The sequence below is a fragment of the Electrona antarctica genome (assembly GCF_951216825.1).
Source record: "Electrona antarctica genome assembly, chromosome: 8".
In the NCBI taxonomy this organism is placed as follows: Eukaryota; Metazoa; Chordata; class Actinopteri; order Myctophiformes; family Myctophidae; genus Electrona; species Electrona antarctica.
The window spans coordinates 49407866-49431654 of NC_136789.1; the positions used below are offsets into that span (position 1 = coordinate 49407866).

Below are 23789 nucleotides of genomic sequence, written 5' to 3' on the forward strand. Positions count from 1 at the left end.
GCGCAACCTAACACACACACAAACACACACACACGCACATAATAACTGTATATATGATGATTTTGGGTGTGCCAGTACAGTACAGTACAGTACAGTGACAGTACAGTACAGTACAGTAGAGGGACCCCCACACGGTAACTCTGTCATTTCTCAACCATTTCGGACGCGGGGCGGCTCGCCGGAACCGGGCCAGCACCCTGGGTGCGTTCCTGTCGGTCTGGAACTTCCCCCAGACCGACAGGTGTGGACCCCCACACGGAGTTGCACTACTCACTTCACATGGGTGTGATTTTATTTTAGCACAACTAATCTCAGAATTGGGCAGTAAGTCACACACTGACAGCCTAGAGCCATGTGCTGTCATATCCACTTCCTGCTTTTTCAAATTAATGTAATTTATTCTCCAAACCACTTGATGGTGCTTCCAGTCCTACCTTGGCATGTGCCAAAACTGACCAAATAGGCATTGACAGCCTTCCTTTTCTACCTCGCCTATATTTGGCCATTAACTGGTCTGTGCCAAATTTGAACCAGTCGGCGTTAAGGTGTTAAAGTTCTAATAAGGGTCCATTTGGTTACCAACTCTCCATCATTTAGCTGGGGACCACCGGGAACCAAACCCCTCAAGGACCCCCGGCTCTTCATCAGACATATACAGTATATGCAGCCAGGGACATTATTGACACACACACGGACACACACCCCTCCCCTCTCTGACAGGTATCAATGTGATTGCTGTCTTTGATGCAATCATACAATGATTAGAGCGAACACTAACGAGCATAGACACTTGTATGGCTCAATAAATCGACTCAGGCCTAGTTCACACCTACACAACAAATGTTCGGTCCGTGTGTGATGCCTGATGTACGTGTGAATGAGGCCTCAGGCCTCATTCACACGTACCAAACACCAATCAAGCAATGTTTGGTCGTTTTTTTGTTTTTTTGGGCCACCACAATGCTTTTCCAATGGGAGTCACATGGTTTGATCAAACATTTGTGTTTGATCGCTGATGGCTGATTGCTCCCCCCTCATCAAACAAAAATGTTTGGTCAAACCATGTGACTCCCATTGAAAATGAATTGGAGCAGCAATCAAAAAGCAATCGGGCATCACACACGGACCGAACATTTGTTGTGTAGGTGTGAACTAGGCCAGAGGCTGCGTACACACCTAAAGAACAAATGTTTGGTCCGTGTGCGATGCCTGATTGCTATTTGATTGCTGCTCCAATTCATTTTCAATGGGAGTCACGTCGTTTGATCGGACAAACCTGTCCGATGTGGGGGCGGAGGGCACAACAAACACATCGGACACCTTGTAGTCAAAACAGCCAACGAACAGGGTGGGACTTCAGATCGGACAGAAGGGTGTTTTTTAACCGCCAACTAATAGGAGAGAACTTCCGTTCTTGACAGCACTGGGTGGGGTTTAGGCTGTAGTCTTCTGAGTTACGTGACACAGACTATTATATCGCTTGTTTGTATGTCTTCTTTTGGCTAGGGCCGTGCGTAACTTGGAGAGTCCAAGTTGCGCACGGCTGTCTCCAGTCAGTGAGTGAGTCCAGTCTGGTACTAAGTTCTATTCTATATACAGAAATACAGGACGATAGCCAAAATAGCCGTCGGGCCTCGGCAGTTGTGAGGCTGCATTAATAATTAGTTCTAAAAGCATGTCTTTTTTACGGGGATCACTATTGATTTTAATAGTAGACGCATATATGTCTATGAGTAGCCTAGAGTAGAAATGTAATGGCAGCGTACGAGGTTCACATGCGCAAATATAACAGATGTACAAGTTATCGACACGAATGGTACTTACGGTATGGTACACGATGTAAGCTTGTGGATCTGTTTATTTTAAGCATGCGCCACCGCCACCACGCAAAGTTATGACGCGCGCACATGTGGGGGGAGAGACCCGATATATTTTATAGCTCTATGGGAGAGACGCACAGAGAAATATTTAAAATCATCCTGTCTCGCTCTAGCGCACGGCCGCACGCATAAAGAGCCAATGGAGCAAATGTTAAATAAGCTACACAGGTGGTCCTAAATGGTTAATTGATTACATCACTATAGCAAAAGACGTGATATAGGTCAACTGCAGCGGAGCTGTTCTGACTTGAAGCTTAACTGACCAGCACGGCTTCAAGTTTAAACCATAAGATGACATGGAAATGCCCGTCGATTTGATGCGCAGAAATAACATAGGCCTATATCGAATCAGGTTAAGGTGCACACATGGAAGAAAAGTCCCTTTTATCGGGATTCGGGGATACTTTGTTGTAGGTTATAACACCTGCTCCTCTGTTGCCTTATTTGGCTAATAAAATAATTAAGAATTAATGCAATTTCAAGTTGCTGCTGCAATCATGATTCATGTTGCTGTTCTCTTTTCTCTGTGTGACTGAAGGTTGCGCCCAAAAATTGTAGACAGTGATTTCCCGCACCCCCTCATGTTATTTTTCCCTCCGTCGTAAAATGACCTCTTTTCTTTTTTTCACTATTTGTTTCGCTTAACATGTCCACGTGTCATTTGTTTACATATTTGGTACGCTTTACAAAGTCCAGTGTGAACACCAAACGGACCAAAATCAAAATGCAAATATTTGGTCCTTGATCCGGACCTTCTAAGTGAACTTTGAGTGTGAAAAACGGCCTCGACAAACTACCGCTAGCTGCTGCTGCAGTCAAGAAAACTACACTGAACATATGTGCATCTATTTCCGCGTGTCGTAGCACCGCCCAAATCGCGCAAAGCATTGTGGGACATGGAGGCATCAAATCATAAAAATGTAATCAGTGGTCGGTCGGACAGATCTGTGTGTCCGAAAGGTGTGTACGAAGCCTCAGTGAACAACGCCTTTGAAGTTCAAAGGGATCAATTAGGAGCCCCTGCCGGTCAAGACTACCAACATGTTCGATGTAGAGGATGAAAATCCAATCATTAACATTCTGGACACCAATGACCATGTACAGTACATCCCCCGGAAACGTCTATGGTTGAAAGAGCTGAATTCCGTCAAGGTGTCAGCAGTAAGGCTAAAGACTTTTGTAGGTCCAGAGTGACCAAGGTCTGCTGCCCAGGTCTCTGACGCTGCATCGAGGGCCAGGTATGCACGCAGAGCACTCACCGCTACAGATACTTCACCAGGCTCAACGCCAAGCAGCAGGCAGATGAAGACAAGGCCAAGAACCTGCTTCTGCGTCTGGTGAAAGAGAGTAAGGCAGGATCCAACACCAACAGTGCCAGTGAGACGTGTTTACAATGCTGAATTTGTTCGAGTGCGTCGGCAGGCCCACCAAGACGGTGACAGACCTGAAATTCCAGGGTTCAATGCTGTCCGAAGTCCCATGCAGAGAGCCAGGTCTGATGAAATGCCACCTATCCCAGGTACAGCAGAGGAAGTGGTAATCGGAGGTCCATGGGCCAAAAACATGGACCAATGAACATCACCTCTTGCAAAATGACACTGACTTAGGGTTAGGGACATTTCGGGGGTTATTGGGCGATTTAACATAGGAGTTGATGAGGGGTCGGTTTCAGACGATTTCCCTATAACTTTATCCCGGATCCCATCAACTTGATAAGAAAACGGATCAATGGGATTGATATGTCTTTGAATGTGTTGGTTGATAGGTCATTGGGTACGCACCCAATTTCCCGAAACGGCCACCGGGGGGTGCTGTTTTTCCACCCCGTTTCACCCCGGTCCAGTAGGGGGCGCTATAATTCACCCAATATCCACCCAATAACCAATATACTATCAATAACAGTCAACTCTTCCCTAACCCCCTAGCCCTATGACCCCACCCCAAAAACCATAAAGACCCTAACCAATGATATATCAAATCCACATCAATTATCCCTAACCCCCTAAGCCATGACCCCCACCCCTGACCCCCACCCCAAAACCCATCAAGAGCCTAACCAATGATATATCAATTCCACATCAATTATCCCTAACCCCCTAACCAATGACCCCCCACTCCATTAACACCAAAGAAGGGGCACTATGTACACTACTCACTATATGCCTTATCCTCTGCTGCCATCTGCTGGTACACTCTAACCCTGCTCCCCCGGACGCATACTTACATACCAAGACCATTTTCGGACTCAGCGTGACGAGCCGAACGTGACCGTATCCATGCACACAGACTTACGGGAAAGTGGTTAATTAGTATGCACAATTTTATAGATGGGTTGGTGTTAGGGGGTGTTTTGGGCGTTATTATCACGGAGATTGATCACTAATTGGAACACAGATATATCATAAATGGGGGAGTCCTTTTCGCACAGACAGGACGTTTTCTGAATCGTGAAGCCGAGCCCAATGCGTCGGTACCGGCCTCGAGCCCGTGCTGTGCATGGTTGTCGCGTGGTCTCCAAAGAGCGATCCCCTAATCTAGCAAGGCTAGATAGCATATGAGGACCCGTCCAGCTAACTATCAACTTCCCTTTACTGTTCACCCAATTTCTAGTTACCGCCCTAACCTTTTTATGACCCTAACCCTAAAGGTTAAACCCTGCCCCCGGACACGTCTCGGCAAAACCAAGACCATTTTCCGACTCAGCGCGACGAGCCGAGCGCGCCCATATGGGTTTCTGCGCACACGGACTTACGGTTCTCTTAATTGGCTAGGGCTAGGGTTACTCTTCGACGCACGATAGCTCGCCAACGAAAAGTCCGTTTGCGATGTCATTTACATGGGCGCGTTCAGCTTTCCTTGATCTATGCTCCAATAGGTCCACCATACTCGTGCGACACCCGTAGCAAGAGTTCGCCAACTCTGACCCGTCATCAACAAGCCTCATAGACATGGTAACCCTTACACTGTATTGAATGGTGAAATGCTAAACCTAAATTTGAGAACCATAAGTCCGTATGCAGGGAAACAAATATGAGCGCGTTCGTCTAATCGCGAGCTATGCGTGGATATTTGGCACGCCCCTTTTCGACCTTTGTGGGCGGAGTTATCGTGCGTCAAAGTGTAATCCTCATTTTCTGAACCACATGACCGTGTGTGGAGAAACACACAGCAACGTGTTCGTCTCGTCAAGCCCTACGCCTGGATGTGTGCCATGCCCCTGTGCGGCCTTTGTGGGCGGAGTTAAACACTCTTAATTAGGTGCGCTATAGACTTTCTTCTTATTTCAAAAAAGGACAACTTAGTCTGACTTACTTTTGCACGCTGAATCGAATGGTGTTGGTCCCGTGGCTGTACCTCGTCGGGAAGGTGGTTAATTAGTGTGCACAATTTTATACACGGGTTAGTGTGGGCAGGGGTATTTTGGGCGTTATTAACATGGAGATTGATTACTAATCGGAACACAGATATATCATAAATGGGGGGTCCTTTTTGCGCAGACTGGACGTTTTCTGAATCGTGAAGCCGAGCCCAATCCGTCGGTACCGGCCTCGAGCCGGTGCTGTGCACGGCTGCCGCGTGGTTGCGAAAGAGCGAGCTCCTCTCCTAACAAAGGCTTTGATTATGGCCTTCTGCTGTCTAAGAGCTCAGAACTCAGGGGGCGAGGGTCCGAGTTGCCCGTCGTTCGAAGGGCACATCCCCTGGGCTCCAGCAAACAAGTGTACAAAGGTTGTTGAGCAGAGATTGAATCTATCTCCAATGGTTATAAAAAAAGACATTGACCCATTCACCCATTAACATATAACGCTAACCCAGCTCCTATGTTTGGAGTGCTCAGGCCGGTTTCGCAGGGGCCCAGGGCCTGGTGCTCAGAACACAGCAGAGTTCACAGCCCTGGGTACGTTTGGTCCGAAAAACAGGCCTCACACGCCATCCAGGTGGTCTTTAGAGCCCCCCAAGTTTCACAAAGACACCACCCATTTTAGTGTCAAAACCCTAGCCCTCACCTTTGACCTGCCATAAGTCATGTCATGGGGTCCCGCAGGTGTTCAATGTCCATCCCTTCTTTTCAGAACTGTCTGCCGAACGCGTAGATATCTGCATTATGACCCTAGCATGTACGGTTCACGAGAGGTCAATCAAAATACGTAAGACCCCCAAACACCAGTGAGGCTTCATTCGAGGCCTCCGCCCAGCTAACTATCAACCTCCCTTTACTGTTCACCCAATGCCTAGTTACCGCCCTAACCTTTTTATGATCCTAACCAAAATGCTATGGGGGGGGGTCCTTTTCGCACAGACAGGACGTTTTCTGAATCGTGAAGCCGAGCCCAATCCGTCAGTACCGGCCTCGAGCCGGTGCTGTGCGCGGCTGTGGCGTGGTTTCCAAAGAGCAAGCTTCTCTCCCTACAAAGGCTTTGATTACGGCCTTCTGCTATCTAAGAGCTCAGAACTCAGGGGGCGAGGGTCCGAGTGGCCCGTCGTTCGAAGGGCACATCCCCTGGGCTCCAGCAAACAAGTGTATAAAGGTTGTTCCGCAGAGATTGATTCTATTTGGAATGGTTATAAAAAAGAGATTGACCCAATCAGCCATTAACATATAACGCTAACCCAGCTCCTATGTTTGGAGTGCTGAGACCGGTTTCGCTGGGCTCAGGGCCTAGTGCTCAGAACACAGCAGAGATCACAGCCCTTGGTACGTTTGGTCCGAAAAACAGACCTCAGACGCCATCCAGGTGGTCTTTAGAGCCCCCCAAGTTTCATGAAGACACCACCCATTTTAATCTCAAAACCCTAACCCTCACCTTTGACCTCGCATAAGTCATGTCATGGGGTCCCGTAGGTGTTCAATCACCATCCATTCTTTTCAGAATTCTCTGCCTAACGCGTAGACATCTGCATTATGATCCTAGCATGTACGGTATACGAGAGGTCAATCAACATTCTTAAGATCCCCTAATCTAATCATATGAGGCCCCTGCCCAGCTAACTATCAACTTCCCTTTACTGTTCACCCAATTTCTAGTTACCGCCCTAACCTTTGTATGACCCTAACACTAGAGGTTAAACCCTGCCCCCGGACACGTCTCGGCAAAACCAAGACCATTTTCCGACTCAGCGCGACGAGCCGAACGCACCCATATGGGTTTCTGCGCACACAGACTTACGGTTCTCTTAATTGGCTAGGGCTAGGGTTACTCTTCGACGCACGATAGATCGCCAACGAAAAGTCTGTTTGCGATGTCATTTACATGGGCGCGTTCAGCTTTCCAAGATCTACGCTCCAATAGGTCCGCCACACTCGTGCGACACCCGTAGCAAGAGTTCGCCAACTCTGACCCGTCATCAACAAGCCTTATAGACTTGGTAACCCTTACACTGTATTGAATGGTGAAATGCTAAACCTAAATTTGAGAACCATAAGTCCGTATGCAGGGAAACAAATATGAGCGCGTTCGTCTAATCGCGAGCTATGCGTGGATATTTGGCACGCCCCTTTTCGACCTTTGTGGGCGGAGTTATCGTGCGTCAAAGTGTAATCCTCATTTTCTGAACCACATGACCGTGTGTGGAGAAACACACAGCAACGTGTTCGTCTCGTCAAGCCCTACGCGTGGATGTGCGCCATGCCCCTGTGCGGCCTTTGTGGGCGGAGTTAAACACTCTTAATTAGGTGCGCTATAGACTTTCTTCTTATTCCAAAAAAGGACAACTTAGTCTGACTTACTTTTGCACGCTGAATCGAATGGTGTTGGTCCCGTGGCTGTACCTCGTCGGGAAGGTGGTTAATTAGTGTGCACAATTTTATACACGGGTTAGTGTGGGCAGGGGTATTTTGGGCGTTATTAACATGGAGATTGATTACTAATCGGAACACAGATATATCATAAATGGGGGGTCCTTTTTGCGCAGACTGGACGTTTTCTGAATCGTGAAGCCGAGCCCAATCCGTCGGTACCGGCCTCGAGCCGGTGCTGTGCACGGCTGCCGCGTGGTTGTGAAAGAGCGAGCTCCTCTCCTAACAAAGGCTTTGATTATGGCCTTCTGCTGTCTAAGAGCTCAGAACTCAGGGGGCGAGGGTCCGAGTTGCCCGTCGTTCGAAGGGCACATCCCCTGGGCTCCAGCAAACAAGTGTACAAAGGTTGTTGAGCAGAGATTGAATCTATCTCCAATGGTTATAAAAAAGACTTTGACCCATTCACCCATTAACATATAACGCTAACCCAGCTCCTATGTTTGGAGTGCTCAGGCCGGTTTCGCAGGGGCCCAGGGCCTGGTGCTCAGAACACAGCAGAGTTCACAGCCCTGGGTACGTTTGGTCCGAAAAACAGGCCTCACACGCCATCCAGGTGGTCTTTAGAGCCCCCCAAGTTTCACAAAGACACCACCCATTTTAGTATCAAAACCCTAGCCCTCACCTTTGACCTGCCATAAGTCATGTCATGGGGTCCCGCAGGTGTTCAATGTCCATCCCTTCTTTTCAGAACTGTCTGCCGAACGCGTAGATATCTGCATTATGACCCTAGCATGTACGGTTCACGAGAGGTCAATCAAAATACGTAAGACCCCCAAACACCAGTGAGGCTTCATTCGAGGCCTCCGCCCAGCTAACTATCAACCTCCCTTTACTGTTCACCCAATGCCTAGTTACCGCCCTAACCTTTTTATGATCCTAACCCTAATGCTATGGGGGGGGGTCCTTTTCACACAGACAGGACGTTTTCTGAATCGTGAAGCCGAGCCCAATCCGTCAGTACCGGCCTCGAGCCGGTGCTGTGCGCGGCTGTGGCGTGGTTTCCAAAGAGCAAGCTTCACTCCCTACAAAGGCTTTGATTACGGCCTTCTGCTATCTAAGAGCTCAGAACTCAGGGGGCGAGGGTCCGAGTGGCCCGTCGTTCGAAGGGCACATCCCCTGGGCTCCAGCAAACAAGTGTATAAAGGTTGTTCCGCAGAGATTGATTCTATTTGGAATGGTTATAAAAAAGAGATTGACCCAATCAGCCATTAACATATAACGCTAACCCAGCTCCTATGTTTGGAGTGCTGAGACCGGTTTCGCTGGGCTCAGGGCCTAGTGCTCAGAACACAGCAGAGATCACAGCCCTTGGTACGTTTGGTCCGAAAAACAGACCTCAGACGCCATCCAGGTGGTCTTTAGAGCCCCCCAAGTTTCATGAAGACACCACCCATTTTAGTCTCAAAACCCTAACCCTCACCTTTGACCTCCCATAAGTCATGTCATGGGGTCCCGTAGGTGTTCAATCACCATCCATTCTTTTCAGAATTCTCTGCCTAACGCGTAGACATCTGCATTATGATCCTAGCATGTACGGTATACGAGAGGTCAATCAAAATTCTTAAGATCCCCTAATCTAATCATATGAGGCCCCTGCCCAGCTAACTATCAACTTCCCTTTACTGTTCACCCAATTTCTAGTTACCGCCCTAACCTTTTTATGACCCTAACCCTAAAGGTTAAACCCTGCCCCCGGACACGTCTCGGCAAAACCAAGACCATTTTCGGACTCAGCGCGACGAGCCGAACGCACCAATATGGGTTACTGCGCACACAGACTTACGGTTCTCTTAATTGGCTAGGGCTAGGGTTACTCTTCGACGCACAATAGATCGCCAACGAAAAGTCTGTTTGCGATGTCATTTACATGGGCGCGTTCAGCTTTCCAAGATCTACGCTCCAATAGGTCCGCCACACTCGTGCGACACCCGTAGCAAGAGTTCGCCAACTCTGACCCGTCATCAACAAGCCTTATAGACTTGGTAACCCTGACAGTGTATTGAAGGGTGAAATGCTAAACCTAATTTTGAGAACCATAAGTCCGTATGCAGGGAAACACATATGAGCGTGTTCGTCTAATCGCGAGCTATGCGTGGATATGCGGCACGCCCCTTTTCGACCTTTGTGGGCAGAGTTATCGTGCGTCAAAGTGTAATCCTCATTTTCTGAACCACATGACCGTGTGTGGAGAAACACACAGCAACGTGTTCGTCTCGTCAAGCACTACGCGTGAATGTGCGCCATGCCCCTGTGCGGCCTTTGTGGGCGGAGTTAAACACTCTTAATTAGGTGCGCTATAGACTTTCTTCTTATTCCAAAAAAGGACAACTTAGTCTGACTTACTTTTGCACGCCGAATCGAATGGTGTTGGTCCCGTGGCTGTACCTCGTCGGGAAGGTGGTTAATTAGTGTGCACAATTGTATACACGGGTTAGTGTGGGCAGGGGTATTTTGGGCGTTATTAACATGGAGATTGATTACTAATCGGAACACAGATATATCATAAATGGGGGGTCCTTTTTGCGCAGACTGGACGTTTTCTGAATCGTGAAGCCGAGCCCAATCCGTCAGTACCGGCCTCGAGCCGGTGCTGTGCACGGCTGCCGCGTGGTTGCGAAAGAGCAAGCTATACCCCTAACCAAGGCCTCTATTTTACGGCCTTCTGCTGTCCGAAAGGTCAGAACTCAGGGTGTGAGGGTCCAAGCCGTCCTTCGAAGGGCACGTCCCCTGGGGTTCAGCAAACAAGTGTATAAAGGTTGTTGAGCAGAGATTGATTATATCTTTAATGGTTATAAAAAAGAGATTGACCCAATCACCCATGAACGTATGCCGCTAACCCAGCTCCTATTTTTTGAGGGTTCAGGCCGGTTGTGCGGGTCTCAGGGCGTAGGGCTAAGAACACAGCAGAGACCACAGCCCTGGGTACGTTTGGTCCGAAAAACAGACCTCAGACACAATCCAGGTGGTCTTTAGAGCCCCCCAATTTTCATGAAGACACCACCCATTTTAGTGTCAAAACCCTAACCCTCACCTTTGACCTGCCATAAGTCATGTCATGGGGTCCCGCAGGTGTTCAATCACCATCCATTCTTTTCAGAATTCTCTGCCTAACGCGTAGACATCTGCATTATGATCCTAGCATGTACGGTACACGAGAGGTCAATCAAAATTCTTAAGATCCCCTAATTTAATAAGGATTCATATCAACCTCCCTTTTCTTTTCACCCAATTAAATATTACCACCCTACGCCTAAGGTATTCCATGCGTTGACATGCATATAATTGATCCAGCTGGAGTTAATCAAGTCGGACCAGGTGTTGGTTATTGAAGCTAATGGCACACTATATATGTTTTGAGTCAGAGTGACTGTCAGACAGCATCAGACTTGCATGGAAGAAGGACTGACAAAGGACTAACAAGCAACCAAGAGGTTGGTATTTTTGTTAAATATTGTTCTACAAATTCTACATCAACTATCTTCTTTCGAAAAGACTATCAACATTGCATGGTTTGCAATCTGAAATCTTTATAATATTATACAGAATGGAACAACCAAGCCAGGAGGGAGACCCCCCGACACCGCCTGACACCACCACCAACCCTTCTCCTGAAGATGTAAGTACATCCTAAAAAGATGTGTGGCTGCAAACCTTTTTAGAGCGACCTAATCATTCAAATTCATTGTACCTTTCAACACAGGGATATACATTAATCCAATTATGTTTGTCTACAGACACATGATGACCAGGTCCTGGAGGAGCCACAATATTTGGTTCCAACAAATTCAGAGGAGGATTCGGAGGAAGAGGAATTTGTTATCGAGGTCAGAGGCAGGAGGAGGTACGAGATACTCCTCATTTACGCCCAATTTCTGGAGGCCAGACAGCGCATTCTGAGGAGACGCCTTCGACCTCCAGCCCGAGGATCTGGGGCCTCCGGAGGATCTGGGGCATCCTAAAAATGATTTGTTATTGTTTGTTTTGTTATTCCTTTTGTTTTTTCTTGCTTTTGATTTTTCCTAAATAAATGTTGTTCCTCTTACACGTAAATCTGAGTCATCCATTTATGAATAGTCTCTCCAAAAAATGGTAATATCATGTAGTGATATCATGTAGTTGGTGATTAGTGATAATTAGTGACAGGGGTTGGAGATAATTAAAATGTAATTGATATTCCAGTGGGCAGGGTTTGAGTGGTTTTGGGGTGGGGGGCTAGCAAAGGGTTTAGGGGCAATTAATATGTAGAGGGAGGGTTCTTAATGGGTCTGGGGTATGTGGTCTTTATTGTGTAAATGTTGGGGCACAGAGGATAACTCTGTCTTGAATGGTTTTTCTATTCCATTCATTTAGATTTTATGGTTAGGCTAGGGTTGCCCAATTTCACATCATATCCATTATGAATGGATTTGATTGGTTAGATAATTTCATCCCAAATTGGTTGAAAAAAATATTAAATTTGATAGGAGTTTGGGTACCCAATTCCTTATCAAATCCATGCATTCTTTCCATGTCGACCACACTCATCCAAACACTTGCCTTTGCCCAACATCCTATCAATTCCATGTTTTATATAGCCCAATTACTGACAACAACCCTACCCATGTCAAATTAATGACTAATTGACAGAATTTGTTTCACCTGCTGGAAGGGTTTATAAGGGAGGGGAAGTGCCATGTGCTTCATTCATTGTCTGTATTGAGAGAGGGAGAGAGTGCTGCAAGCTGCTAGATAACTCACATTACAATCAACTGAATCCTGCATTCCAACAACGCATCAACATGCCTGTGAGTAAATATTCTATATTTTTGGGGCTTATGATTTGGTGGTTAGATTTTGCTAGATTTTGGGTTAGGTTTTGGTGAAGTATAATTGATTTTCATTTTCAACATGTGTGTACATTTTGGGGAGCAGAGAATAATTCTATCAAAATGGTTTTAAAAAGGGATGGATTTCTGGATGGAGAAATCAACAATGGAAAACCTTTCCATTAACTGTACTAATCCCAATTTTTAACTTTTTTTTTAGGCTACCGTGGACAAAGTCCAATGTCCAATATGCTCAAAGGTGGTCTTCCTTACCTCCCACCTGAAAAAAGGCCACAAGGTCACAAATAATGTGGAGAGGCTTCTCATCCAGGACTATGCATATGGAAGGTAAAGTTGACTCCTGCAGTGTTATTTTTTAATGAGAACATGATTATTGTGTAATGGTGCGCTTTCTACACTGGTTTGGCTTACCTTGTATACATTTGTTTTGTAACTGTAGAGTCAAAAAAATGGACTATCCCACCTGTGACATTTGTGGCAAGAAGAACAATGCACGCATTGATAAGCATCTTGCTGACGTCCACCTGATAGAAGTAAGTTAATTATGTGTGCTTGCTACTTAACCACTTAAACCTTAGCATTGGTATTGCGAAGAAAGCTGAAAAAAGCCTGCTATGTTAGGGTATTTTGCACTGTTATTGGGCCAATACCCTAAAACTCTGCAACCCAGCTAAGTATTAACCTCTCTTACTTTTTCACCCAATTACCAGTCATCACCCTAACCGGTTCAAGTGGTTAACAACTAGAACCACCCAAACAAATAATTATAGTAAATTGTGTCCCAGATTGTTGAGACCTGATATTGGGTTAAAACAGATATGTGTCAGCTTGCATGTCTTATTCTCTAAAAAAAATCCCAATTAGGGGGCAACATGGCCTAACCCTTTGGAAAGACTTTCCCCCAGTTGGCTTCTGAGGGCCCCCGTGACATGGTGACCCCTAGAAGTCAAATCCTGTCAGGGAACACGCATTGGGTCAAAGTAGAATGCCAATGAATAGGAACCTCACTACCCCAACATCCTGTGATTGACCCGGTTGTACATTATTTTAACCTGTTGCTTTTCAACAGGGGGATGAAAAAAAGAGACTTGTAACAGCAGCGAAGCGCTCCTTGACCATCAGCAAATTGGCTGCCCTACGGGCCACGGGTGTCGGAATGGTCAGCCGGCTTGACCTGTTCGAAAGAGGCAGGTCCAATTACCATTGCAATTGTAAGTATACTTGTGTTGTTTTAAGGTCAACTACATTAATGTTTTTTTTAACAGCTACAGTGCCCAGTGCCCAGTGCCCAGTGCCCAGCACCCAGGCCCAGCGCCCAGGACCAGTGCCCAGGGCCCAGCGCCCAGTGCCCAGCCCTCCAGATAATCAGGCCAACCCCACCCAGCTGAGTAAGAACGATCACATTTCCAATTGTAAGAATACTTGTGTTGTTTAAGGGCAACTACATTAATAATGTTTATTTCAACAGCGACTGACGAAGTGGATGAGGTGTGCAGGGCCCTTGACCTGCTTGGGCCTACCTCCGACTCTATTGAGCGTAAGTGCAATTACTCATCCAATTGTGAGAATATACAATTGTGTTTTGTGTCCTTACATCTAGATTCATGATGTTTGTTTCAACAGCTCCAGGTGACGACATGTCCTCACCAGGTCCGGTGACACCTGTCACCTATGGGATGTCACCTCCGTCAACGTCAGGCGTTAAATGTGAGGGCAATAATTGTTCCAAATTGTAAGGATACTTGTGTTTGACAGCAAGGATATCCATATTAATGATGTTTGTTTTAACAGATCTGCCTACCAACCGCCCTTCAGGTCAAAAAGGTGAGAAAAATACTCTTCAAGTTAGGGTCTTTTGCATTTATGGGGTCATTTAACATAGGGATTGATATGAAGTTGTGCCTGACCAAATCAATATTGAATAATAAGGATGTTTGACAGCTTATCTATATTAATTATGTTTCTTCAAATTCAACCCCAGTCTGCTCGCAGTCGGCCTGCGTGGACCTGCGGGCAGAGTTTGAGAGGATTTTGGGTGAGAACCTGGAGCTGAGGAGGAGGCTGATGGAGCTCGAAACATTTAAAAAGGTCCACCTCACCCCGGTCAAGGGCACCGGCAGAAAGGCCACCCCGGTCAAGGGCACCGGCAGAAAGGCCACCGAGAAGACAAAGCTCTCGGAGGGGGAGCAGGGCCTCTTTTGTAAGTATTCTTTTCATTTTTACATTTTCTTAAATGGAATTTGTTAGTGACTTTGAGGATTTACGACATGTTGACGTGTGTCCTTTTGAAATGGGAAAAAAACATTTAAATCCTGTATTCACTCACAAATGTGTTTCTGTCAACAGCCATCATCATTGATGATTGGGTGGAACATCTTGTCTCTTTGAGACAAGACGACCCAAAATACCTGGACAACCAGCAGCAAAGAGGCAGACGTGCAGCTAAGGTCTGCAAGAGCCTGGGCTGTGTGGGGAAAGCCCACCTCCGTCCCCTCCTGGACCTGGACAAGACCAGAGAGTAGGTAGAGTCCACAGAGTTTCCACCAAAGACTAACTCCTTAGTTTTTAACTCATATATTGTCTTTCACAGCTTCTTTAGAGCACTGTCCAAAACGGCCAAACCCGGCACGTTAAAGACCTATGTTCTCGACTTTGGGGGCTTCCTGAGACACGTCAAAGGTGTACCCAGGTTCAGGAAGCAGTCCACCCTCACCCAGGTAGAGCTTGATAGTGTCCAGTACAGCATGTCGGCGATGCAGAAGAGCCTCACCGTCCCCTTGCTCGCCCAGAAATATGCAGTCCTCGTTAAGAAATCGAGTGAGTGTATTTACAGACCGTAATGTCATAGTTTTTTGGTTTGTCCAAGACACTGTATTCTCTATCAAACACAATGCCACAGCACACAGTAAGACCTTTATCTTAAACTAATTGTATGCATTTCTATACAGACGAGGAGCTGGACATAAATATGGAGATGAGGTTCCTGAAGGTCGCCGAGGATCGGCTGCCGGGGCTGCTCGGTAAGTAAACTTGTAAAGAAATATTCCTTTGAAGAAAGAAATAATGATACTTACCAGTGGACCTGCAACAAAAGGAATATTCAACACAAGTTGATATGTGTACCGGTTGTTAAACAAATGCCAAGTTTAAACTATCTTTTCTTTTTAGAACAACTCCAGGCCTGCTTCACACTCAATGCTGTGCAGGAGATACATGGGTTCCTGGCCGGATTCCTTGCGATCACGCACGGCCATCGGGCCGGTGTGTTCAAGAACCTGACAGTGTCTGAAGTGAACGATGCCAAACCCTCCAAGAGCGGATTTGTGATTTATGTGAGTCAAGACTTCTAACGATTCCATTATCAATGTGTATTTTTGTGGTACCATTATATTGGTAGAATTATTGGGGTCCCTGTTCCACATTTCATTAAACTAAAGAGGTTTATGTGATCAGGGTTAGTATGGTGACACTTTTTTGGGTGGAAACCTGAATGGACTTGATGGAAATTGTTTGCCCAACTTCTTATCATATACATTTATATTTACAACCAAAAAGTAATACATTCTATTTTCACCAACTTCCAGTGGTCTTATCATGTCTAAATGTCTTTGTGTGGTACCGTTATGTTGGTAGAATTATTGGGGTCCCTATAAACACCACTTTTCAGTGAACGTGCTCCATAAGAGGTTTCTGTGATCAGGGTTAGTATGGCGACACTTTTTTGGGTGGAAAACTTAATTGATTTGATAGGAAATGGTTTTCCCAACTTATTTTTCAACCCTAACATCAAACAATGATATCCACCTGTGGTAGGTTCGAAATCACAAATCATTCAACAGCCACGGTCCTGCCCCCCTGGCCTTGAAGAGGGAAGAGCTGCAGTGGCTGCTCGAACTCATAAACACCACCAAGTGTCAGGGGACCAGCACTGAACTTGTGTTTTGCACCAGCGGGGGGAAGGAGGTGCGAAACCTCGGAAAAATAATTGAGAAGGTGTGGGGAAGACTTGGGCTTGAAGGGAAGCCAACCTTCAACCTCATCAGGTCCTCAGCATCCAGCAAGGTAAATCTTTCAGACCAAGCACGTTTAACAGACAACTATTAAAGTTAAGTAGTATGATTTAGATCCTTTCTCTTCCATTCAAAGGCACGGAAAAGCCTTGATGTGACCAGCCGGGCAAAGGTCAGCAAGGCGATGAAGCATTCGGAGGAGACAGCCAGCCGCTTCTATATGAGCATCGCCGATGAGGAGGAGGTCATGACGGCCCGCGTCCTCCTCATGGAGGGGTACAAGCAGTGCAAGGCGGCGAAGGACAGCAGAGAGGCACGGGAGAAGGAACGGGAGGAGGCAGACGAGGACAAAAGGGAGGAGGCAATCAACGTCTCGGACACAAGCAACAGTGACTGTGATGTCCTGTATGATGATCGCTCCGGTGAGTGCCAATGCTGTACACGTATGCAAGATTCTCTTGAACCAAGATATTCAGCAATTACGTTGACCAGTTGACAACACACTATCAGACTAATTATGTTTTGTTCGATATTATTACAGAGTCCTCGACTTCATCTGAGGAGGAACAGGAGGAAAGAGGAGGAAAGAAGGAGGAAAGAAGGCTAGCACGAAAGCGGCAACGCTCTCCATCCTCCTCCCCTGTAGTGGTTCTTGTTGATAAAATAAAGTTCACCCCAAGAACAGAGAAGGCACTCAGCAGGATTAAGCCGCAAGACTTGAATCCTAGGATTCGACTGTTCAAAGGCTTAGGTAAGACATTTACAATTACTCTTCAAATTGTAAGAATACTTGTGTGTGACTGGATCAATAGGACTGGAATTGGTCCTGACCACCTATATGTTCTATTTGTTCCAACACCTCCAGAAGGACTAATGCAAAGAAAGGATGCTAACGCAGCTGCAGAGCACAAAAGTGAGAAAAAATACATGTAGAGGGTCCTTGGCCCTTATTGGGATATTTAACATAGGACTTGATATGACATTGGTCCTGACAACCTTCACACATGCAAAACAAAGGACATCGAATAATAATGGTGTCTAACATCCATAATGTTTGTTTCAACAGGAGAGGAGAGGTCAACAGGTGGCCCCCGTCGTGGACGAGTTCCTCACCGGCGTATCCTTCCGCCAATGTTTTCCCTGGGACTCCGTCCCTCCAGCCCAGCAGAGCCACAAGGTGAGAACAATTACTCAAGAGGAATTGGTGTGTGTGTGTGTGTGTGTGTGTGTGTGTGTGTGTGTGTGTGTGTGTGTGTGTGTGTGTGTGTGTGTGTGTGTGTGTGTGTGTGTGTGTGTGTGTGTGTGTCAGTAAAACTAAATAAATCATCTTTATTTCAACAGATAAAGCTCCCCGAGTAGTGGAAGGATCCACTGGAGGACTTCCACAACCTCCTTTCCCTGCCTCCCCCCCTCCTCCCACTACCTCCCTCATCCTCTTCCGAGACTCTGAGGCTGAGGAAGCCTCCCCCCTCCTCCCACTACCCCCCCCATCCGCTTCCAAGACTGAGGCTACCCCACTACCCCACCCCATCCAATTTGAAGACTCTGAGAACGAGGAAGCCTTCTAGCCCTGGCTAGATGTGAGCCGAACAGCACGGCTGTTTCTTTTTGTTTGTTTTAATTTTTTTCTCATTTAAGTCACCTGAGGCAGGTCGTTTTATTTTGTTTTTATCCCCAACCCCATTGTTTTATTTGTGTTGTGTGCCTTTGATAAGGCTATTGTGTTTCAGGCACAGTTGCCGTGTGTGTGTGTGTGTGTGTGTGTGTGTGTGTGTGTGTGTGTGTGTGTGTGTGTGTGTGTGTGTGTGTGTGTGTGTGTGTGTGTGTGTGTGTGTGTGTGTGTGTGTGTGTGTGTGCGTGAAAAAATAATAAATGTTTGAACTTTGAGCTATGGTTGTTTCTTTCAAGACTTTGGTTGGCCAGGGATACGTGTGAGGCTTTGGTTAAGATTTAGAGATAATTCATGTAATTGATATGCTATTGGGCTGGGTTGATGGGTTCTGGGGCTAACATAGGGTTTAGGGACAATTTTGGGTGAAAAATGAATGGACTTGATAAGATATTGGGGTGCCCAATTCCGTATCAATTCCATTCATTCCTCACCCAATATCTGAAACTGGCTTAGGGATTGGGGGGGCACTTTGGGGGGACACTGTGGGGCACTGTCTGGGGAGGCACTTGGGGGACACTTGGGGGGGCACTGTCTTGGGAGGCATTGGGGGGGGGCACTGGGGGGACACTGGGGGCACTGTCTGGGGATGGACTGGGGGGGCACTTGGGGGAACTGTCTGGGGAGGCACTTGGGGGACACTGGGGGGGCACTGTCTGGGGGGGCACTTGGGGAGGCACTGGGGGGGGGGGCACTGAGGGGGCACTGTCTGGGGAGGCACTGGGGGGACAGTGGGGACTTTTTGGTTGAAAAAAATATTGATTTGATATATTTGGTATACCCAATTCCATATCAATTCCAATGTATGCTTACCCAATATCTGAAACCGGAAGTGAGTCCTTTTTTGGGTGGAAAAAGGAATTGATTTGATAAGATATTGTTTACCCAATTCCATATCCATTCCATTCAATTAGGGTTACCCAATTCCATTCTGAAATGCAGGTGGGCGGGGCTTAGGGCTAACTCTAACCATAACCTGGGGCTTAGGCACTTGGGGGGGGGGGGGGACACACTGTCTGGGAAGGCACTGGGGGACCCTGGGGGGGGCACTTGGGGGGGGCACTGTCTGGGGAGGCATTGGGGGGGCACTTGGGGGGGGGGCACTGTCTTGGGAGGCATTGGGGGGCACTTGGGGCGGGGGGCACTTGGTGGACACTGGGAGGGGCACTTGGGGGGGCACTGTCTGGGGAGGCACTTGGGGGACACTGGGGGGAACTGTCTTGGGAGGCATTGGGGGGGCACTTGGGGGGGGCACTGGGGGGACACTGTCTGGGGATGGACAGGGACTTGGGGGAACTGTCTGGGGAGGCACTTGGGGGACACTGGGGGGCACTGTCTGGGGAGGCACTTGGGGGACACTGTCTTGGGAGGCATTGGGGGGCACTTGGGGGGGGGGCACTGGGGGGACCTGGGGACTTCAGTGCAATGTACTTACATATGTTGCGACCGAAGGTCGCAACATATGTAAGTGTATGTAAGTACATTGCAAGGAATGAGTGCATTCGCCATGTACTTGAAGGAAGTCTAATCCAATCACTCTTAGATTTTATCCAGTTTATCCCTGAGTTTAAATTTTCCCTATTGTTGTAGGATTTTTGGTTTATTTAGCCTTATTGGGGTTAATTCACCCCATGGCTCCATTTCAAAAAAGAAAAATTTACATGTGTTTCTCTTTTGTTCCCTGGGTGTCTAATGGCCCATTTGGTGTCAGTGACACCTCTTTGTTTCTTGTCCCAGGTTGATTTGGAATGTGCTAATGTGTCCCCTATTCAAAGTCTGATTTCCATTGAGTGTTGGCTTTGTCTATGTGTCTGTGGAGTTTTGGTACAAAATCAAAACAACTTGTCTAATTTTTTGGCATGTTTAAACCTCCAGGAAAATCCGTGTTGAGGTTCTTGATCCACTGTCTTTCATTAAAACGTCTTTGTCCTACTGTCCAGTTGGGATTGTGTTGGAGTCCAGACACTTTTAGATCTGCAATGCCATGTGCCATGAAATGTTGGACAATCCTTGTAGTTGTCTTTTTTGCATTGTTAATATTGTACCTGTGTTGTCTCAGCCTTGCAGCTATTGTTTTACTCGTTTCTCCGACATATTGTAAGCCACATTTTTCACATGTGATTAAATAAATACAGTTGCTGGTGCTGGCTGTTATCTGTTGTTTAATCTCCAGCACACGTTTTGTAGTTCTATTTTTAACTATTTGTTTGGGTTTGAAGTATTCTGGTCTCTGGCGTGCTGGTGTGTTGATTCCTTTTAGCTTGCTCTGTACCAGATAGTCTTTAAGATTTTTGTTTTTTCTGTAGGCTGATATTATTTTATATTCCTTTAGAAGATCATCTGTTCGGTTCTCAAAATTCCTTTTTAATCTGTTGTTGGCTAGTCTGCTCTGTGTTGAATAACTGGTTACTAGGGCTATTTTTGGGCCTTGATCCCGTACTCTTACCTCTAAGAAGGTATTGTGAGCTTTCCGTAGGAATGTCCTGGTGTAACCTCGTAGTCTGAGAGCATTAAATAGCATTTTACAGGCTATTTTGAAATCACTTCCTTGCGTGCAAATCCTATGGAATCGCAGCAGTTGTGATTTGACTATACCTGTGTACGAGTGTGGTGGGTGGAATGACGTTTTGTGTAGTAAGGCGTGAGTGTCTGTTTCCTTAAAGAATACTTTTAAGTCTAATTTCCCGTTTGTGTTGAAGTTTGGGCCCTTGAAGATTGTGACATCAAGAAAGTCAATACTTTCCGTGTGTGTCACATATTTTATCGTTATGGATCTATGATGGCTATTTAACACATCAATAAATGCCTGGAATTCTTCTTTGCTATGTTCCCATATTCCAAAGATATCATCCAGAAATCTATAGTAATGTGTTGGTTTTAGTCTGCATTTTTCTAGGGCTGTCTGTTCCCATATGCTCATGTAAATGTTTGCATAAGATGGTGCAAACCTCTTTCCCATGGCCGTCCCTTGTTATTGAAGGAAAAATCATTCCTGGCACTGGGGGGCACTGTCTGGGGATGGACTGGGATTTGGGGGAACTGTCTGGGGAGGCACTTGGGGGACACTGGGGGGGCACTGTCTGGGGAGGCACTTGGGGGACACTTGGGGGGGCACTGAAAAAAAATTCAGGCACTGGGGGTGGGGGGCACTTGGGGAGGCACTGGGGGGGCACTTGGGGAAGCACTGGGGGGGGGCACTGAGGGGGCACTGTCTGGGGAGGCACTAGGGGGACACTGGGGGACACTGGGGGGGAGAAACCGGAAGTGAGACTTTTTGGGTGAAAAAAATGAATTGATTTGATAAGATATTGGGGTGCCCAATTCCATATAAATTCCATTCATTTTTCACCCAATATCTGAAAACCGAAAGTGATACCTGTTTGGGTGAAGAAATGAATTGATTTGATAAGATATTGGGGTGCCCGATTCCGTATCAATTCCATTAATTTCTCACCCAATATCTGAAACTGGAAGTGATACCTTCTTGGGTGAAGAAATGAATTGATTTGATAAGATATTGGGGTGCCCAATTCCATATCAATTCCATTCCATTAGGGTTACCCAATTCCATATCAATTCCATTCTGAAATGCAGGTGGGCGGGGCTTAGGGCTAACCCTAACCCTAACCCAGGGGCTTAGGCACTTGGGGGGTGGGGCACTGTCTGGGGAGGTATTGGGGGGGCACTTGGGGGGGGGGGGGGGCAGTGGGGTGACACTGGGGGCCACTGTCTGGGGATGGACTGGGGGGGCACTTGGGGGACACTTGGGGGGGGCAATGTCTGTGGAGGCACTTGGGGAACACTTGGGGGGCACTTGAGGAGGCACTGGGTGGGGGCACTGAGGGGGCACTGTCTGGGGAGGCACTGGGGTGGCACTTGGGGGCACTGTCTGGGGAGGCACTTGGGGGACACTGGGGGGGCACTTAGGGTTACACTTAGTCATTTTTTCGATTTTGTTTACCCAATTCCATATCAATTCCATTCAATTAGGGTTACCCAATTCCATATCAATTCCATTCTGAAATGCAGGTGGGCGGGGCTTAGGGCTAACCCTAACCCTAACCCAGGGGCTTAGGCACTTGGGGGGGCACTGTCTGGGGAGGCATTGGGGGGCTCTTGGGGGGGGCACTGGTGGGACACTGGGGGGCACTGTCTGGGGATGGACTGGGGGGGCACTTGGGGGAACTGTCTGGGGAGGCACTTGGGGGACACTTGGGGGGGCAATGTCTGGGGAGGCACTTTGGGGACACTTTGGGGGGCACTTGGGGGGGCACTGTCTGGGGAGGCACTTGGGGGACACTGGGGGGCACTGTCTTGGGAGGCATTGGGGGGGCACTTGGGGGGGGCACTGGGGGGACACTGTCTGGGGATGGACAGGGACTTGGGGGAACTGTCTGGGGAGGCACTTGGGGGACACTGGGGGGCACTGTCTGGGGAGGCACTTGGGGGACACTGTCTTGGGAGGCATTGGGGGGCACTTGGGGGGGGGGGGGCACTGGGGGGACACTGGGGGCACTGTCTGGGGATGGACTGGGATTTGGGGGAACTGTCTGGGGAGGCACTTGGGGGACACTGGGGGGGCACTGTCTGGGGAGGCACTTGGGGGACACTTGGGGGGGCACTGAAAAAAAATTCAGGCACTGGGGGTGGGGGGCACTTGGGGAGGCACTGGGGGGGCACTTGGGGAAGCACTGGGGGGGGGCACTGAGGGGGCACTGTCTGGGGAGGCACTAGGGGGACACTGGGGGACACTGGGGGGGAGAAACCGGAAGTGAGACTTTTTGGGTGTAAAAAATGAATTGATTTGATAAGATATTGGGGTGCCCAATTCCATATAAATTCCATTCATTTTTCACCCAATATCTGAAAACCGAAAGTGATACCTGTTTGGGTGAAGAAATGAATTGATTTGATAAGATATTGGGGTGCCCAATTCCATATCAATTCCATTCCATTAGGGTTACCCAATTCCATATCAATTCCATTCTGAAATGCAGGTGGGCGGGGCTTAGGGCTAACCCTAACCCTAACCCAGGGGCTTAGGCACTTGGGGGGGCACTGTCTGGGGAGGCATTGGGGGGCTCTTGGGGGGGGGGGCACTGGTGGGACACTGGGGGGCACTGTCTGGGGATGGACTGGGGGGGCACTTGGGGGAACTGTCTGGGGAGGCACTTGGGGGACACTTTGGGGGGCACTTGGGGGGGGGCACTGTCTGGGGAGGCACTTGGGGGACACTGGGGGGCACTGTCTTGGGAGGCATTGGGGGGGCACTTGGGGGGGGCACTGGGGGGACACTGTCTGGGGATGGACAGGGACTTGGGGGAACTGTCTGGGGAGGCACTTGGGGGACACTGGGGGGCACTGTCTGGGGAGGCACTTGGGGGACACTGTCTTGGGAGGCATTGGGGGGCAATTGGGGGGGGCACTGGGGGGACCTGGGGACTTCAGTGCAATGTACTTACATATGTTGCGACCGAAGGTCGCAACATATGTAAGTGTATGTAAGTACATTGCAAGGAATGAGTGCATTCGCCATGTACTTGAAGGAAGTCTAATCCAATCACTCTTAGATTTTATCCAGTTTATCCCTGAGTTTAAATTTACCCTATT

The 23789-nt window shown here is 47.8% G+C and overlaps 1 protein-coding gene across 1 annotated transcript in view; it reads left to right on the plus strand.

Annotated features, from left to right (window-relative positions):
• LOC306928817 (uncharacterized protein) overlaps window positions 1-18092 on the plus strand; it is a gene marked incomplete at its 5' end in the record, with an annotated part of 28495 nt that extends 10403 nt beyond the window's left edge. Inside the window, 16 exons of the mRNA XM_079509088.1 lie at window positions 3119-3257; window positions 13766-13888; window positions 13969-14037; window positions 14124-14207; window positions 14292-14324; window positions 14482-14700; window positions 14847-15018; window positions 15091-15317; window positions 15449-15520; window positions 15669-15832; window positions 16314-16562; window positions 16647-16932; window positions 17052-17261; window positions 17376-17423; window positions 17577-17687; window positions 17852-18092. Of these exons, the coding sequence (XP_079365214.1) occupies window positions 3119-3257; window positions 13766-13888; window positions 13969-14037; window positions 14124-14207; window positions 14292-14324; window positions 14482-14700; window positions 14847-15018; window positions 15091-15317; window positions 15449-15520; window positions 15669-15832; window positions 16314-16562; window positions 16647-16932; window positions 17052-17261; window positions 17376-17423; window positions 17577-17687; window positions 17852-18078 (2433 nt within the window). The 3' untranslated portion in view covers window positions 18079-18092. The remainder of the gene's footprint in view (window positions 1-3118; window positions 3258-13765; window positions 13889-13968; window positions 14038-14123; window positions 14208-14291; window positions 14325-14481; window positions 14701-14846; window positions 15019-15090; window positions 15318-15448; window positions 15521-15668; window positions 15833-16313; window positions 16563-16646; window positions 16933-17051; window positions 17262-17375; window positions 17424-17576; window positions 17688-17851) is intronic.
• Window positions 18093-23789: the final 5697 nt, after the last annotated feature.